Here is a 19,737-nt window from a genome sequence, read left to right as displayed (position 1 = left end):
GGGTTGCATGGGAGGCAAGCATAATGCTGTACTCCCCTTCCGGGCAACCCAATCAGAGTCAGGATTTTGTTATGATGCACCCTATTGCCACCACCTAAAGTAGGGTGACCAGATTTAAGAAGTAAAAAACCGGGACAAGGCAACTAACATAAAAGTAGGACTAACTCTTAAAAGTGTCTGTAAAGGCACTACACTTCAGTAGCGTTTGGAGAAGGTGGTTTAAGTGTTACTGTTCAAAGAAACACATATTATGATTAATTTATCGCAAGCTAACACTATCTTAAATTGTAAAATGCAGCATTTCTTCTGTGTGAGATTGTACATCCCTGCCTGCCAGCTATGAAGACCTACTACAAAAAACCGGGACCACTCCAGTTTCCAATGGGAACATAATCTTGATAAAGAGGGACAGAGCACCAAATACCTGGACAGTCCCGGCAAAACCAGGACATCTGGTCACCCTAACCTAAAGGCTTTCTTCATTGAATGATTTGTACATGCTTGGAACCACCTTACGGAAAGAGGACTATTCATTTATTTATATAGCGACAAGTCAGGCCACCCGGATGCATCAGAGCGCCAAAAAAAACATACAACATGCAAACATAAATTAATCCTAAACCATATAGACCTATTTCCAGAAAAAAAGGACTGAGTACATAAAAAACAAAATGTACGCAAATAGGTAGGTTTTCAGGTTACGTTTGATAGATAAGAAAGATATTTGATAAAATAAGAGGGAAGACAGAGCTGAAAACCTTACCTGACCTTTTCAGTTTCTAGAATTCAAAGAACTGTTTGACATTTACTGACATCTATAGCCGGTCCATAGAGCGCCGGATTCCATAGAGCGCCGGTTTTGACATCCGTGCAGAGCCTGCTAACGCAGGTTCGAATCCTGGCAGTGCCAAACTCAGCCTTTCATTCTTCCGAGGTCGATAAATGAACACCACACACCGTGGGTAATAATAAGCAGCGCTTAGATACCTGAGGGTTTGTAGCGCTATATAAATGCTAAATTATGAATATTATGATACTATAGCTTCTGCTGTCTGCACTCCATATCTCTTTCACCTCAAATGAACAATAGCTATGATTGTCAAGTGTGGCAAATCGAGGGAATTCGCCCTTCTGTGCAAGGGGGATCCACCACCTTTGGCCCACTATACAGTACCATCACTAGGGGCCCATGCAAGTGGGATCCCACTGGGGCTTACCCCCCTCGTGGGACCAGGAATGCGCAAGTAATGATTCCATCCCCACTCTCTTCACTTCAAACTCCCCAATGTTTGTTGGTTATATGAGAATTGAAAATGGTATTCCAGTACATGGCCACTTTAATGTGGATCTCTTTCTTTCTGACCTGTATTTGTTGCCGCCTCATGATGAAGACCAGGACCAATGGCATCTTACCTTCCATTCCAGGGAGGAACCTAAATACAGTTGGACGCCACCCGACGAGAGAAAGCGAGAACTGCTGGTGTGTGCAGACACGCAGAGGAGGAAGTCGCTCCCTCAAATGAGGAGCAGAGAGCCATGCAGGCGGCATGGAGGGTGGAAACCCAAGGCAGCCTGCGGAGCCCTGATGCTTCAACCAAGGCGGAAGCCCCAACGAGCCGGCATCCGCTGAGGAACGAAGCAGAACCAAAGTAAACAGGACGTACCGGCATCCTATCCTGCCGGCGCTAAAGCCCAGAGAAGAGAGAGGCAATGCGGAACATCTAGCCACGCAGACGAGGGCAAAGTCAAGGACGAAGAGCCACATGGAAGGGAGAGACAACCTCCAATACAGAGCAGTGCCGCTGTAGAGTAGGTACCCAGCAGCATCCGAGAAGCAGCTGTCGGGTGGGGAACATGAAACTGAACCCACAGTGGGCTGAAACTATGAAAACCCCAAAAGGAGGTGAGACAACCTTGAAACCAAACAGGGCTGAGTAGGGGCCATAGCCCAATCAGTGTTAACAATACTGAATACCCCAGGAGGGGGTAAGAGAAACAACTGACCAAAACGGGCTAAATAGGCCGATAACCCACACAGGGCTAATAATCCAAATACCACAAGAGGAGGTGAGAGAAGCAACAGAGATAGCTGGCTAAAGCAGTCCAAAGCCCAAGCAGGGCTAAGAAGTCGAATACCCCACAACGGGGTTGAGAGTAGCAACTGCACATATAGGGCTGAGAGCAGGCATGTAGCCCTCACTGGGAAAAACGACCCAAATACCCAAGGAGGGGGTGAGAAAAGCAATATCCACAGGGGGGCTGAGCAGGCCCATAGCCCACCCGGGGAAGAGTGACTACACCATGAGGGGTGAAAGAAGTGAGAAATTGAACTGAGCAGAACGGACTTGGAGCCTGCATAAGGTGAAGACTCTGAACAACCCAGGAGGGACACCGAGTGAACATTGTTTTTGTGGTGAATACTGACCTGTCCAAGCCGAGAGGACACATCCCAGGAGAAGGTTTAAACCAGAGACTGTTTGTACTACCTGACAAGGCCATTATCTGAAGAAAATAACATGTGAGAGACATTTCTTTGGTTGGAAGCATTCTATGAAACCAATAGCTGGAAGAGACCATGAGAACCCTTTCGATGGGCGTGAGAAAACCATCCACCACAAGGGGGGGGGAGTAACCCTATGTTAAGCAAAAGCATTGATTCTATGTCTTTCTTTATTTTCATAGTGGTAGGGCAGATAGTAGTTTAGCATAGATTTTGACAGAGGACAGAGTTAATTTGCAAGACATCCTGGCGTGCACCTGTTTGTGTTTTCTAGCATAAGGTATCCATCAGAGAGATAGGGACTAGAGGAGGTGTTCTTTAATTTCTTTAATAAACTTTCCGAATCAAACGTGTCCTCTTGTCTGTCTCCTATGCCTGACCTACCACACAAGACAAATACTATCCAATGGTGTATTAGGATGGCATGAGCAATGTAAGTCCACTTACCAAACTATCTGTTCCACAAGTGTAACAGTGATCAGGGTTCACCTCAGGAGGATTGTCTCATTGGGTAAGAACAGAGTAAACCCTGTTGCAAATATGTCTTAAAGGAAAAGAGTGGCTTACAAGTCAAGTAACAGAGCAAAGCATATGTTCTTAAAAATGTGTCTGGCTCTCCTTTATGGTGGTGTTGCCTGCATACCTGCATCTGGCCATTCTCAACTTTGACTTTCTGATTCTGTGAGTTTAAACACATTTGAGGCATGGTGTGGGCGAGAAATAGGGACACATTGAGGCCTTCAACCTTAATAAACAGAGAAATTAATGGATCCAGAATCTCTGATGTCCTTCTCCCCGTGCATCGCAATCACAATCCATAGCTTGATGCGCTGCCGTGGCAGTGATCAGATAAGCATGGGTGTGCCATTCATGTCCAATTTCCCCCTTTATCCTGGAATCAGAATTATAAACCATTGGGATTTCCCAACATTAGCAGGCCAGATGTGGGGTGTTCCGGCGGTTCCATGTCTTAAAATTGTGGCCAAAATGGCTGTGGATACAAAATATTGCAGCATAAATTCTGTGGTTTTGTCGCCACAATCATGTAAATGATTCGGGGGACACCCCCGCAACCCCTGGGCCGATTATACCATTCAAGGGAGCCCCACTCCCCTTAAATGGTATAATGGGGTACACCTTTACCGGATCAAACCACAGCATTTTTGCCGCAATTTATTTTACCAGCGACATTTTTGCTGTGATTTTATTACCTGATACCGTTGCAGCATAGGCTTAGGACACATTTTAACAATATCAGCCACAAAGCAGGTATACCAACTGCACTATAGATCCAGGACCCAGGTCAGTAGCTGTATGGAATGGTGCACACAATTCTGAGGCCTGGATAATATTGTATGTTGTCCTATGAACACTGAGGGGACAACTTCGACCGAATGGATCACTGCAGCCATGATTACTGATACGGCTGAATACAGCACACATGTATGGCATTAATAAGATAATAACAGAAGCCTGTGCGGCTGTGACATGTTTCGCCTGAGACCTGGAGAGAATAATATCATGTGAGACACCACTTACCAGGAATTGTCCGATTGAGTATGCTTGACAGGGTTAGGTGGGCGGGCGAATTGTACATGCAAGAATACGGTGCTGTCAATCATGCCCTACAAGGTTAGCGCATGCTAGGATGTGCATTGTTTAAATGTGACTAAATGTATACTGCCTTATGTATGATTCACACTGTGTAACAACCTATAAAAAAAAAAAGATCGGTGCTCGGGGACCAATTCCTCAGAATGGCGATGCTCCGCTCCTCTACAGCTGTAAAGAAAGAAAAAAATTGACTCTGGTGCCTCATGCCTTCTGCTATTGAGTTTGCATTGTTTTGCTGCTGTGTCATATCCCAGCTTAGGAACAGAACTCGGATTCGCGGACTCTATGGAATGTTAACCCGTTTTTTGAGCATAGATACAGAAGACTGATGAAAAGCAACGATAAAGTTGCACATACCCTAGCGTAGATAGTATATATGGATTAGAAGCTATGAGGAACGTGCATCTATTAGTGGATATGGATTAGAAGCTATGAGGAACGTGCATCTATTAGTGGATATGGATTAGAAGCTATGAGGAACGTGCATCTATCACATACCCTAACGTAGTTAGTGGATGTGGATTAGAAGCTTTGAGGAACGTGCATCTATCACATACCCTAGCGTAGATAGTGGATATGGATTAGAAGCTTTGAGGAACGTGCATCTATCACATACCCTAGCGTAGATAGTGGATATGGATTAGAAGCTATGAGGAACGTGCATCTATCACATACCCTAGCGTAGATAGTGGATGTGGATTAGAAGCTTTGAGGAACGTGCATCTATCACATACCCTAGAGTAGATAGTGGATATGGATTAGAAGCTTTGAGGAACGTGCATCTATCTCATACCCTAGCTTAGATTGTGGATATGGATTAGGAGCTATGAGGAACGTGCATGTATCCGGCATAAGACCTGGGCTGGAACCTGGGATTAAAAGAGGACCACGGTTTTCAAGTAGTGCTGCCAATAGTGGCTTTGGGGGTAGGCATTACATCAATATGCACTTCAACTTTGTTCATTGTACTTGCTCAATTCATTCCCAAAAGAAAGTTCAAAACGCTCCACGACCTGTGCTATAGCAAAGACCAGAAGTGGGGTGCTGGGGAGTGAGTCCCAGGGTATGTACTCCTGGTCTCCTCCCATAAAGATGTCAAAGAGTAAGGCAAGTCCCCAAGGGGTACAATGTGCATACCCAGAAAACGACTACCCATTTCAGTCGTTCGGGACTATGACTGAACAAAGTACACCACATTTCTCCAAACATTTAGAGAACAAAGCTGGTTACTCCTCCTTGAGGAATATCGGAAATTAAGAAGTAAACATGATTTCATTATTTTACTGAAAGTAACTATTCTAAGGAAAGAAAAAACAATCTCACTTAAATATGTAAAAACACCATGAACTCTATATAAAAACATCAATGACAAATGATTTTGAACCGATGAGTAGGGCACAGGTAGAATTGAGGGTGCACTGGATTAAATAGGTAAATGCAAAAAGAAGGGGTTCTGAGTTGAGCCTTCATAGGGAAGCATTGTGTTAGCCCCACAATACTGCCACCACATTTTGAAGAGAAATGTGTTTGGACATTACTTCGTTTTTTAGAAATACAAGTGAAACAATACATTTTAGCAACATTTACCATCTTCATTTATCAGTTCTTTATTTTTATTTTTTTCATCACTTTCAAAGTTAAACATGTTATTTGTACTGCTTAGTTTTCAGTCTGTGTTAGTATTCCTGGGATAGTTCTACATACAACCCAACAGAGAAAACAGACATAACAGCAGGGTCAGCAACACTAAACTCTCCAGATGTGTTGGACTCTAACTCCCATTAGCCCTGACCAGCCCACTCAATGAGATGATATGCTATGTCATTTATAACGCGCCTGTACACAAGTGTTTCAGTGGCGAGTGATCATGGGAGAAGTAGCCTGCAACATCTGGAGAGCCTCCAGCTGAAGATCCCTGCTCTAAACCATTCCTATGGCATTTCACATACATTCGAGCCCCTTAAGAGGGCACCAGCAGACCGAGAAATACCTAGATGTCCTCAGTGGTAGCTGAAATACTTCCATTCAAGGCCAATGTGGCAACAATGGTCACATCCGGTGGATCCAATTGAACGCGCCTCAAACAATTGGATTTGGTCACATACTGTATAAGCGCCAAACTACAGTACTTCAATGTTACTAAGTTTCAAGTCACACAGACCGAACTGAAGGCTTCTAGTATGGGTGGCTCCCACTTTCACGCTTATTCACCACTCTCAGCTGATAGCCATGGTTCTGCCCTTCATGCTTGCCTCCCTCATCTTCCTCATTCATGGAAATTGCATGTCTTGGTTCTATTAATCACGTCATATCAGGGTTGATCAACTTAATGAAGTATTTATTTTTATTCCAGATGGCCATATTCGTCAGCGTTGGATTCCTAAGCGCATGGACTCCATATGCCGCCGTCTCCTTGTGGTCCATATTTCATCCCAGCAAGTACATTCCTCCCGTCGTTGCCTTGCTGCCTTGCCTGTTTGCCAAGTCTTCCACAGCCTACAACCCCTTCATTTATTACATGTTCAGCAAGGCCTTTCGGCAGGAAATCAAACAGCTCCAATGCTGCTGCGGATGGCGGATCCATTTTTTTCAACCCGACACCACAGTCGATAATCCCACCGTGTCTGTGATATGGCCTGGAAGGGACACCGTACTGGTTTCTTCTGCCGGAAAGTCGCACAATCTGAATGCCACCGCCTCGTTGTCGGAGTAAGCGCAGGACGTTTTGGAATGGCAGAATAGTCTAGTCATAGAGCAATTCATTGGTTGAGCAATTTGTGGAATGTTTTTGTACATTTGGCCTAGGCAAAGTATATCATCAAAAACACATTCCCAAACAGAGTGAGAAGAGAAATAATGGAGCTTCTTTTACCCAGGAGCAGTGTGAATGATGTATAACATGGCCCGCTGGTGGATTGGTGGATGGATAGATAGATAGATAGATAGATAGATAGATAGATAGATAGATAGATAGATAGATAGATAGATAGATAGATAGATAGACAGATAGACCTATGGACAGTTAGATGTGGTGAATAGCTGGTCATGGCAGCCACAGCCATGCTACCTGCATATACAGGCAACATGCCAATTTTGAAAGGTTATCCTCTTTGCAGCCCTAAAGAATGACTTGGAAAGGTGAGCAAACTTAATTCCAAGGCCATGCCTACCTTGCTGCATTGCTAGAGTTATTGAAGTATATCGCTAGTCATTTTTACAATGTTTACTAGGGTGCCGTTCAAACGCCTAGAGTACTGGGGTGCTTGCGACTGAAGAACACACACCAGAGTGCTGCAAGCAGCAGGTCAAGGCAGCTGCACAGAGAGCAGCAACAGAGGGGGCAGGACGTCCCCTGTGGAAGTAAGAAGGCAGGCCAGAGCTCTGCAGTTTGTGTCCTGGGAATGAATGCAAATCTTCGAATGGAGTTATTTCGCTGTCCTTCGTTAGAGAGATTGGAAATGACCGTTTAATCGGCTGCTAAACTTGATAATGCCTTGAAAGAAAAGGGGCATCAACATCACAGGTCATGTGATCAAACGAGGAAATCCTCCATTTGTGTGTGTCCAGAAACCCAGGCCGTAGAAAGAGCTAAACTTTAAAGATGTGTTGAAGTTTTCTTTTGATAGGCACGAGGAACGTCCAATCGGGCCTTGAAATTGAAGTCAAAGGAGTGAACATAAAATGGGGTTGGATGAAAGACCTCATATGGAGAGGGAACAAAGTCATGTTCATCAGTGCTCCTCATTTTTGCAATTAAGTAAAAGTATACTCGTCCCTACTCTAAACATGAAAAAGGGCTTTTCTTTTTTAGGGTACTTTTTTGAAACTGTATGCAAATATATAGGATGTGATTGGAAGAAAGTCCTCTTTTTGATGAAACAATACTAATTGTTCTTACAGTGTATTATGTTCATAAATACTCCTGTTATATTGCAATACGTTCATAAGTGTTCCTAATTTGTACATTTCAGGAAAACTACTCAACCGCCCTCGAAAAGTAGGTTTTCTTTGAAAGACCCTACCTTAAACAGGACAAAGGGACTGATTTGGTGTAATGTTTTTTTTAATTAAATCAATGAGGAGCAGACATTAAATTAAATCAATGAGAGACAGACCATTATGAAAGCTGCCCGCAAACCATCATTCTTCTCCATGATGTGGCGTCGCTGCTTGCTGCCCGCGACCCTTGAACAGCCTGCCCTGGGTGCTCACTGCTTTCAATCAGCCTGGCAGCAAAGCTACGTCATTCAGGAGAGGCGGGTGGACGGCAAACTGCCTTGTCACATGACACAAAAGGGATGTGGGCTAGTAGATAAAAATGAGGCGCAGTTGAAAAAAATCCTCAAAATTAGGTTGAATATTTGGGGAATTTTGCTAAAGAGGGCTGAAGTGAGATAATCTGTCTTCACTTGAGTTTTAGTTAAATATGAACTCCTTAATAAGACTGTTTTATCAATCGGACTTGACTTTTGCCTCTTTTACAGTGCGGCCATACCTTCAATCAGAGGCGGTGCTAGGCGGGGCAGCGGGGGGCCATAGCCCTGGGTCTTTTAGTTGTAGCCCAGGATAGAAGATGAGGGGCGACAACTAAAAGGCTATAGCTAGCCCCGAATCCCGGCAGTCCCGACATTAGCATAACCCTGGATCTTTAGACCTAGCAACACCTCTGCCTTTAAATTAACTGGAAGATCCAACATGCCTGGCCCTTTTTTCCCACCCAACATACTCCCTATCTAAAGCATCATTATTGTGTATTGCTCTCCCTAGCATGTCATACTCACAACAAGTGAGGATCCTGTTCGCTCTATTAGGCAGCTTCTGGAGGCAATGCTCCAAGACTCCTCTTCTGGTGTGGCTACTATCATCTACTCTTGCATTAATGTGTTAGTTGCTGTGGCTTCATTATTTGATTTGTCTCGTGGCCATTGATCACATGTCTCTGGCAAACACAGCTGTGTCTGTAACCCACCCAACCCTTATTATCGTCGATCCAACATCGAGTGCCATATGACGTCTTTGCTTTATCTTGGCCGTCTGCACTTTTGATGCAGCCCTACGCTATAGGATGGGAAGCTAGCCCATACCACGCTTAAGTATCACAAGCCTCACATGCTCCTGCATTAAGCTGTATGTGTCTTTGTAGCGAGCACCTACTCATCTAGATCACGAAGGCTATATGTCGCATGGGCAAGCCACCGATTTGACTTAGACAGCATTGTACTGCCCCTGCATGTTACCTATCATCTACTGCATCAGACATCTATGTAGCAATTAGGTTGCTTACCGATGTCACATGCTATATCATTTATGTCTACCTGCACACCTGATTATAGCCCTGTAACATGAGGCAAGACTCTGCCAGAATGTGCTTTCATACTTGTACTGTCAACCATGTCTGCTTGCACACATGTTGTAGCCCCCTGTACCATGAGGCGAGACTTTACCAGAATGTGCTTTCATACTTTTATTGTCATCCATGTTTGCTTACATGCCTGATGTAGCCCCCCGTACCATGAGGCGAGTCTTTTCCAGAATGTGCTTTCATACTTTTACTGTCATCCATGTTTGCTTACATGCCTGATGTAGCCCCTTGTACCATGAGGCAAGTCTCGTCCAGGGTGTGCTTTCATACTTTTATTGTCATCCATGTTTGCTTACATGCCTGATGTAGCCCCTCGTACCATGAGGCAAGTCTCGTCCAGAGTGTGCTTTCATACTTTTATTGTCATCCATGTTTGCTTACATGCCTGATGTAGCCCCTGTACCATGATGCGAGTGTCTTCCTGAATGTGCTTTCATACTTTTACTGTCACCCATGTTTTGCTTACATGCCTGATGTAGCACCTGGTACCATGAGGCGAGTGTCTTCCAGAATGTACTTTCATACTTTTATTGTCATCCGTGTTTTGCTTACATACCTGACGTAGACCCTCATACCATGAGGCGAGGCACTGCTACCTTATATTTATACCACCTCTATGTTGCAACCTGTATGCATGATCTTGCACTTTGAAGAACGTCACTTCTCACTTACTGTAACTTGCGCCCTGATGTCTCAGGGTTTGATGTGCTGCTATAAATGCAACATTAAATAAATACATATGTCGAGTAGGGAACACTGGAACACAGCAGATGATTGTCACAGTGCTTAGAAGTGTGTTCTGTAATTCATGATCATTCAAAGTCACAAGATTATTTTGGTGATGGATAAATCTTGTCAATCAAAACCATTGGCTCTCACAACTGCAAAATCCAGTCAGATTGTTCAGGATGACCCACACATTTGCAAATAATCGCCACTGTCAGGCATTGGAAGTGAATTATCTTAAATTTCATCCTGGACATCTGGCTGAATTTCACGTTTTGAATGTTCAACAAACAAAGCAGCACCCAGTGTTGAAAGTTGGTGTAGATGTAGACTAGGAGAGGCTGGCAGCGGTGGCGACTATACACCTTCTCAAAGTGGCTAGGATCACGGTGCAGGCCGACAAGCTTGAAGGCCCAAGAAAAACAGTCAATACCAACGGGAATAGAGAGCCGGATTAAGACGTTCACACTGTTCCTCCCGGCAACCCCCACATTTTCAAATCTGCTGCAAAAAAGAAGCATCGACATGTTAAAAAAAAACGGCGCAACTGGGATTTATTGATGCTTCTAGAGAGCAAACCAACCAACATTTCTGAAGCAGAAAAAATCATAATACGACATAATGATGGAAATTCCTGTTAACAACTCACTCAATACATTCCCAGAAACTTGAAGAACAGAGTACATGTTAAAAGACGGCACCATTCATCAATATTTACAAGACTGTACAGCTGTTAAAAGCACAACATGGCGGTTATTCTTCACAGGCGAAAAATCTGGATTTTTAATGCAAGTCTTTGTTTTACAGAAAATGAACCGCCAGGTCTTTATTAACTAATGTACACTGAGATCTATGCACCAAGTAGAATGACACCGTGAGCTATGCATATGAACACCCACATGCCGTAGGATGTTAAGAAATAAAAATAAACAATTATTTAAGAGCGTCATGGCCAATATGTGCTGAGCTCTCTGTAAATAAAAGTATTTAATGTATGTTCCTTACGACACATGATTACAAATTGATGTGTGCCCTGGAAATTTCATGAATGCACGTTTGTTTTAGGTTGTCCTACAGCTGCTGAAAGAAGAAAACACGAGTCTTTCGGATACTTTGGAAAATGGAGATCTAAAACAAGACTATGGTACTTGTTTTAGAGCACAGCAATATTTCGCCATGTATTTCAACATGCAGTAAATACTCTATGCATGCATAAATCTTAGGGGTCTGCCAATATTATGGGCTTGCTTACGCATTCATTGTGTATATGAGTTGAGTTCTCGGTATTTGCCAACGAGATATTGTTCCGATGACATTGATTTCATTATTGCAGATACATAATGTGTTTGAATAGCATTTGATTTGACACACAGTACTCCTTCTAGGAAAGATTTATGAAACAATCACGTTTCCGAGAAGAACTCCTGCTCCATAGGAGTAAAAGCACACCATACATTGGTGTTTCAGGATTTCCACATTAAGGAGTTTGATTGTCTCAACAATCACGGTTGCTACTTCCGGCTGCAGATGCACAGAGCCACAATCCTTAGACGCCTAATTGAGAGATTCTGGACAGTCTGACAGTGTGGAGCAACAAGCCGTCTACCTTATTCTCTTCAACACCAGCCTTCTTCCAGGGCATACAGACTCATTCAGACAATGAGTTACTTAGAACACACTTGTGGTTTAATGTCCAAAGTATCACAACCTTCATTTATGACCACAGCAACAATTTTCTTATTTCATGGTAAGTGTTAAGCACATATTTCTCTTACATGGTGCATGCCCCAAGCTCTGATTCTTAATAACAATGTCTAATAAAGTGCTCACATTCTCACACACACTGATTCCTTCCCAAGTATAGTCAAATGATGCTTCCGTTCTATGCTCTACCGTGACGTCATCTTTCCTTCCTGATGGTGGTGCCCCTTCATTACTAGGCACCACTGCCAAGCATTCTGCATCCCACCTCCTATCATCTGACGATCTCTTCATCTGAACAAAAGGGGTTTCTCCTGCAGCCTCCTATCCATTCGTGGTACACCTGCAATGATCTCTGTTTTAATGCCAGTAAACCGAGATTCTTCCCATTGGGACACCTGCTCGCCATTTCCCTCCTGCATTCTGGCTGCCCTCTATGGGCTCACCTCCCTCTCCTTCCACTGAAGCTAGAAACCTTGGGGTCGTCTTTGTCTCCTCTCTCTCCTTCACTCCTCACATCTTTGACCTTGCCAAGAAGGCTCACTTTCAACTTTGCCCCCTTAGAGGCCTTCTCCCCTTCCTCACCTTCCCCAGAAGCTCAATGTCTCTAGAGCTCAGGTCCTCTCCAGGCTGGATTACTGTAATAGCCTCTTCCTCAATCTGCCTCTTTCTTCGCTGCATCCTCTTCAACTAATTCAGAAAAGGGCTGAAAGACGTATCCTTGGCCTCAAGCCCATCTCGCCAACCATAAAATCTCTCCACTGGCTCCCGGTTGCTGCAAGAATCAAATTCAATACTCTTTGCATCATCCACAAGGCTGTCTAGGGGCTGTGACCACAGTTCCTGCAGCCCTGTCTTACAAAATACTCTCCTTCCAGATCCCTTCGATCCTCTCGCTCCAACTCTCTGCTGGTCAAATGCTTCTCTAAGCAGAGAGTGGGGAAAAGATCACTCTCCGTAGCCGGCTTCTTCCTATGGAACAGCCTCCCTCTCTCTCTCCATCTTGACCCGGACCTCCTCAAGTTCAGCAAACACCTCAAGACCTTTCTCTTCTCCTGCTCCTCCCTCTGCCTCTCCCGTACTAACCACACCCTCAGCCACTGAGATTGTTGGCCTGTTCCCTCAAGAGTCCAAACAGTATCCGGCCTTCACCAATCATCACCAACACCCCCCATGCACTGCCCTCTGGGCCCACACCTGCCTGTCAGATGAAATGCCTACATCCTGCAATTACCTGTTGGGTGGTAAACTCGCCCCCTTCACCTGGAACGTCACTGCCCATGCACTTACCTGTTTCCCCCCAACAAGCAACCATGGCACCTCCTCCCCCCAATAGCACCCTTATAGCACTTACACCCACCCTTCCTCCCCTTTTTTCTGTTTTCCTTTTCACTGCACTTGCACGCCCTGAATGTCACAAGGCCTAGTAGGACCGATTTTTGTTTCTATTTATTCATTCTCAATTTTCAATGTTTATTTGCTCCCCTGTTCCCTTCTCTTTTGCCTTGTGATGCTTTGAAACACTGTCTTGCTGCCTTATAAATATCCAATAAATAAATAAATGAAATAGGGAAATAAAAAGGGACCTATTTCGGACTGTGTTCTGCAGATCTATTCTCGGGTAACAAACACCAGGATCCTCTGTGGGACTGGGGTATCTCTGTGAACCTAGTCACTGCAGGTCTGCGTCTCCAGCACTATTTTACTTTTTGTATATATCCACAAAAAAGATTTCCATCTTGGTAGTTCTTAATAACTCATCCAACAATTATGAGTGTGCACAACCAAACATAGTATGTCTCCTAAGAGGACAGAGAAGAAATCCAATGCTTTTGGGATCATCTATCCTTTATCGAGGATGTACCTGACCAGGATTATATCACACAAATGCTCAAAATGTAAACAGCCTGAAGATCTCTACTTATATTAACAGCACTATGGTCACACATTACATGATATAATGTAATTTATTACACCAATGTCAACCTGGATGCCATTTTGATAAGTTAAAATGTTTAAAAATGCGAACGGTTGTCTAGGTTTTCTGCCGATGGGCCATCACCACCAAGGCAGCCCATCTGAACAATAACTAGACAACACTTATCGTGAACTTAATACAGAGATGAACATTAATATCCTCAAATATGGAGAATACATATCAATGAAAATGTAATCCAAGACTGAGAAATTGTCTCTCCCGGATCCATTTTAGGAAGTCAAGTGTTTACATAAAGTCAAAGAAAACCAAATCATTCCTATTGAGTTATCACTCTAGACGAGCTCTGGTGCAGAAATGGATGATAGAAATGGAACTCAATGACGTTTCCCCCATATGGTACCTTATGCATAATTTCTTGTATTCACCATCTACTAGAGCCTCTGCTTCAAAGTCCACCTAGCCAAGATGAAACCGCCTGGTTCTAGTTATCACTTCTTCATAGAATCAGGTCATTAATACCAGCCTCTGATTTCTAAACCCTTGTCATAGCTTTGACCTTCTGCCACCTGGATAGTAGCATTCAAGACCGCACATTGGCACCGCTTAAAGCAGCCTAACTCAATCCAGTCTGCCTCAATACATGTCAGAATAAACTTGACTACATCATCTCGTTCTTAAAACGATTGGTGGGTTGAGTACCTGCATTAACTATCAAGCTTTGAACAAAATAATTGTAAAGAACTGTTACAATCTTCTTTGATCTCAGTTCTTCAGAACCAGAACAAGATAACCACAACGTACATCAAGTCAGATCTTGGTGGTATTTATCAAGCCAGACCTGTCAGGAGTCACAGATGGGTCAAAGAATTGGGTTTTTGTTAATTGATTTGGCAAGGTGCTAGGGCTGCCCCTGCCTCGACACCCTAACCCTGGTGTCCCTAGTCGCTGGGTTACTACATACAGAAGATTGACCCCTAATGTCTCATCTGTAGGCTAACTGATTTGGGTGACCTAGAGGCAATGCCCTATCTATCGAGACTCCCTCAGGGACTTTCTAAGCAAGACCTACACTAACACTTTGTTAGCAGTTGTCACAGTTGACCTTAATAACGTGCAGGAGTTTACAGAATGTTTCAAGGATTTTACTGAAAATTACAACAAAATGTTTTTCTACTTTTCTCTTTGAAGGCTATAGATTATCCAGTATGTAGACATGTAGATGGTTCAATAGTGTGTCCCGGGCTGGAAGATGGCTTTGGGGCATGGCACTGGGGCTGTCCCTCTATCTTCTGCTTTGGGTACCCCTTCCCTAACCCAGGCATCTGTAACCCTCCATGAGCACTACTGAAAATTAACCCCTACTATCTAACTGCTGCCTTCGGCTGAAGATGTCTCCCTGAAAGAAGGCTGTCAGATCTTCCTCAGGGACTTCATAGATGGTCCTACACTACCGATGTTTATTTCTAAAGGGTGTTGTATGGGTGTGCTGTTAGCCTCAAGCCCCACTCTTCTCCTTACTACTCTCCTTCTGCCCCAACTCTCCTGAGGCCCAACTCCACCCAACTTTCCCTGCCTGCGTATCTCTATTCTGCTTCTCTGATGTCTCTGATCTGTTTCCCTGATATCTCTCTCCTCTGTCCCTGTCCTATCATCTTCCTCCACCCTCCAATTTTACTACATTCTCCCTGATCTTACTACCCCTTCCTGCACCTCTCGTCCGCACTGCTACTCTACCCTCCATGAACTACTCCCCTTTTCTTCCCCAAACTCAGGGGTATGGTGCCCTGCTCACCCTTCCACTACACTCACGCTCACAATTCTCACCCCCTCCCCACTTCTTTCCTACACCCATCTCCTCTCACCCCACTAATAAACCCCCTCTCCTAGACTCACTCTCTACTGACACTCACTCCCTCTCCCAATAACTACTACCCTCAGTCCCCTATTTCTATGTCTCACTCTATCTCTATCTTTCCTTCTCTCCCTACACAGCCCCCAACCTACTTCCTAGACTACACTACACACTACTGGTTCCACTCTCTCTCACAAATACTTCACCTGCACTAAGCTCTGCCATCAACTCTCCAACACTCCGCTCCTCTGTCCATCTTCTGCATGGTCTCTTGATCCAGCTCCACCTCCTCCTGTGAGCTCACCTGAACAACCCACACTCTGCCTCCATTCTGTCTCCTTTTATACTGTCCTGCTGTTAGTTCTGTGACATTCTCACCCTTCTGCTGGCTGCAGCACTCACCGGATTCTCTGTATTAATTGGTGCCTGTCACAAGTGAGAGACTTTAAAAAACCATTTTAGCCACTCCCCCTTTTCCAGCAGGTTTTTTTAAGCATTCCCTGGTGTGGTAGCAACCTGGGGCTCAGACTTATCGATCTTCTTACAGCTTTCCTGAGGTGTTGGTGGTGTCTCTCCTGTCCCCCTGAAGTCTCTCTGCACTCCCAGTTTCTCTCCTGCTGGCCCACCGTTCGCTGGGTCCATCTGGGTTTGTCAAGTAGGGTGGTGGATTTCTCATTTCTGTTTCATATAACGTTTCTTAGTTTGTTTTCTGTTGGTGTTTGATTCCACTCCCCTGGCTCCTGTCTGGGTTTTCTTAGTTGCTTGCTCTTGCATTGTGGAAGATGGAGTCCTGAAATGGAAAAGGGATACGTGACAATAACATACAGTGGGAAGCTTTGGGAGAAAATGAGCAGTGCCAGTAGTGGCATTTGTGGCACATGGGCTTCAGGGGGTTCAGGGACTGCCTCCCCAGCTCCCACTACCCAAACTGAGACAGGGTTGGCTCAGGACTGTTTCCTACTGAGCCTCCTGTCCAAGGATGAGAGGGTGTCCACTCCCCCATGAACCTGTCACATAGTTAACAGGAGTCTGCGGAGGTGCCTTTCAAACACTCGCCCAACTCAGTCTTCTTCTTCTTCCCATGTCCGAATGTTCCTCCCCACCTCTCGGTAAACTGTTCTGATCTCGCTCCCCTCCTACTCTAAACTCTGACCACCTTTGCTCCATCTACTCCATGTCCCTTACTCCTACTACTTACTCCACATTTTGATGTTGCTAATTGCTCCTCCAGACATCTACTCCCCTGCACTCTACTTCTCCCTCTTCCACACTGCTACTCCCCCTTCTCACACTAGTACCTCCTAAGAGGTACCCCCTCAGACTGCCATACAGACCAGGTGACGTACAGATCTATCCCTGTGTGGATGAAGAGCCACGGACCATAGTCAGAGAGACCTATATGGACAGCCTGGACTGAGCACCGAGAAGCCATGTTGCTGACGTCGTTAGAGACACCACGACATAGCAGCGTTAGACGTGAAGCCATCAACACATAGGGACACAAACACACACTTGAATACATGAAGAACACGACCATACAGTTCTATAGAGGACAGATACATATAGATACTGTCATTTGCTTTTGATTATTTTGCCATTAGCCAAATGCAGCAATGCAGAAACCGCAGGGCACAAGAGATCCTGAACAAAGCTTGCAGATTATTAAATGCGAATAACCCTATGGAACTGCAGGAGCACCTATGGGACCTGACAGAGCCAAGTGTGACTAATCTATGGAGAATGTAGCATAGCATGGGCAATGTATAAACCACATTATAATAGTTGTAGGAAAAGTACAGAAGGCCTCATGCCATAGAGCAGAAGATGAGCTAAGCTGTTTCCAGACTGCACAGGGAGCAAGATGTGTGAGATGAGGCCCGCAGCCAAGGTCAAGAGATATGGATGACATTCCAATCCCCATATGACAATGGACCAGCTGCAGAAAATGCAAATAAATCCTCATAATTCAGAGCTGCAGAGCACAAATCTGTTTTCTCGGAACACATGACGCGGGCAAAGCAGAAAATGGACAGTGATCGGCAGTAAGGAGAGCAGCTCTCAGACAGCCAGACACAGACTGCAACAAGTATGCAACAGTATGCAACAAGTGTTGCGCCGGACTGGAGAGCATTCTCATAAAGCAAAGGTGGTACACACAAGTTACAATACAGACGCATAATCGTTCTCATCACCTTGAAAAGGTACACAGTGGGCTGAGAACATTCTCGGGTCCCAGGCCTGGGGTCGTCAGCTCTAGCCAATCACAGTTTTGTACCCTAGGGGTGGGTAGCAACGGGCAAGAACCAATGGTAAGTCCTCCACACTGCAACAATGTTATAGTTAGTAACTTGGGGATGGAACAGGGCAGCCAACTGACATGCAAGAGCCAGTAGAATAACATCTATAATGTCCTATATAGGTGATAGAATACTCAATACCCAATCACCTCGGCCAATAGGTTTTCTGGAAAAGGACCCAGGTTGTGACGAAGTGCTGATGCCATTCGTGGGTAAAACCGGCCTGCGAGCCGAGGACGAGCGAGATGTGCATGAATATTTTTCTGTTCCTGTGCTGATTCCTGATGGTTCTATTCGTAATAAACCGCAGTTTGAACTTGTTGTTGACTGAGTCCTCTGTGTCTTCTGGGGGACGGTGTTTAGCCCTCCAGGTCCACGGACTTCCAGTATCACTCTGGCATACCTGGGAGTTCCTCTCAACACCTTTCCACAGTGAAGGTTGTTAAGGAGCTCTTGTCAGCCTCCCAAGTGCTGGTTCAAATTAGGACCTGGAGCTGGCGTTTCCCACCCTCGTAGGAGGAATGAATGGACAATTTCTAACCGCATGGGTAGGCGAAGCACAGTAAAGGCATAGGCCTTGATCAATCCTGCAGGCAGTTTCTCCTTGGCTCAAAGGCCCCGTAGGGAACATAATTGTATGGGCCCTGGTTCCGAAGATGAGGCTGAAACAGGGCCAGTGGATGGAGGAGAAGGAAACGAAGGCCTAGTGGTATGCAAGCAGAGTCTTCTCTTCTCAGCCCTTCATTCTTGGAGACGGTATTCAATCTGCATAACCAGGTCAATTAGTGCGTGTAGGGAATATGGTCTGGCTATCCTGGCCAGCTTGTCTTTGATGTCTTCATGCAGACCGCGGTGAGATATTGTGAAAAAGGCGTTAGCAGACCAATTAGCTTCTTTGGCCAGTTGCTTGAATCTTGAAACATACGTTAGCATATCCAGAGTACCTTGGTTAAAGTCCAGTAACTTCTCTTGGTTGGTAAAGTCTCTTGGATGAGGTAAAGTCCACATCGGGTCTATCAAACATCAACTTGAAAGCTTCCAAGAAAGCGGAATAGTCATCCAGCCGTGCATCCCCTGATGAAACCAAAGGTGTTGCCCAGGAAAGGGCATTGCCAGTCAGGTGGGAGATTATAAACCCAACCTTCACCATGTCTGTTGCATATAAGACTGGTTTAAAAGTAAAATGAACTAGGCACAATTTCTTTGGTGATCCGTTGTATTTTTCAAGGACGGTTCCCAGTGGTGGGTTCTCCTGAACCATGCCATCACGAGTCAAAACCAGTTGCGAAGCGCTGCTTTTTCCGCCTTCAGAGACTGCATCTCTGTGCTCAACTCTTGCATTTATCTTAGTAAGTCTTGTAACTGGTCCATATTCTTGGTTTTAGTGATGGCTGTGCCTCTCAAACTGTCAGAACTCGAACTGGCACTCACCTGTGCCTTCACTTTGGAGGTTTACTTATTGGGAGACTTCTTATCCTTTTTGTTTTGAGAATGAGAGTCGTGGAGATAGGGGTGAGATTCTCCTGATGCCACGCTGCCAGAATAGCGTGAGCCCGGGAAGGGTGACCCCTGGAGAAAATGCCAAAGACAAGTACAGGAGAAAAAGCCTGTACCCCCAAAGGGTAGGGGAAAAAATGGTGTTGAGTTCTTAAAAAGTTGTTGATGCTGCAGAATAGGTCTTCACACATGGGAGTCCCAGATAAGGGGAAAGGCAGAAGCAAGGTAAGGCGAGAGACGAGGAATCAA

General features: G+C 44.8%; 1 protein-coding gene across 1 annotated transcript in view; it reads left to right on the top strand.

The window, feature by feature from the left end:
- LOC138453182 (opsin-5-like) overlaps positions 1-11,138 on the top strand; it is a 448,655-nt gene extending 437,517 nt beyond the window's left edge. The window contains exon 4 of the mRNA XM_069605785.1: positions 6,468-11,138. Within this exon, the coding sequence (XP_069461886.1) occupies positions 6,468-6,827 (360 nt within the window). The 3' untranslated portion in view covers positions 6,828-11,138. The remainder of the gene's footprint in view (positions 1-6,467) is intronic.
- Positions 11,139-19,737: the final 8,599 nt, after the last annotated feature.

Source organism: Ambystoma mexicanum, chromosome 4p (genome assembly GCF_040938575.1).
Source record: "Ambystoma mexicanum isolate Mex_15411 chromosome 4p, UKY_AmexF1_1, whole genome shotgun sequence".
In the NCBI taxonomy this organism is placed as follows: domain Eukaryota; kingdom Metazoa; phylum Chordata; class Amphibia; order Caudata; family Ambystomatidae; genus Ambystoma; species Ambystoma mexicanum.
Note: the sequence above shows the minus strand (reverse complement) of the source record. Positions and strands in the feature narration are given on the sequence as shown.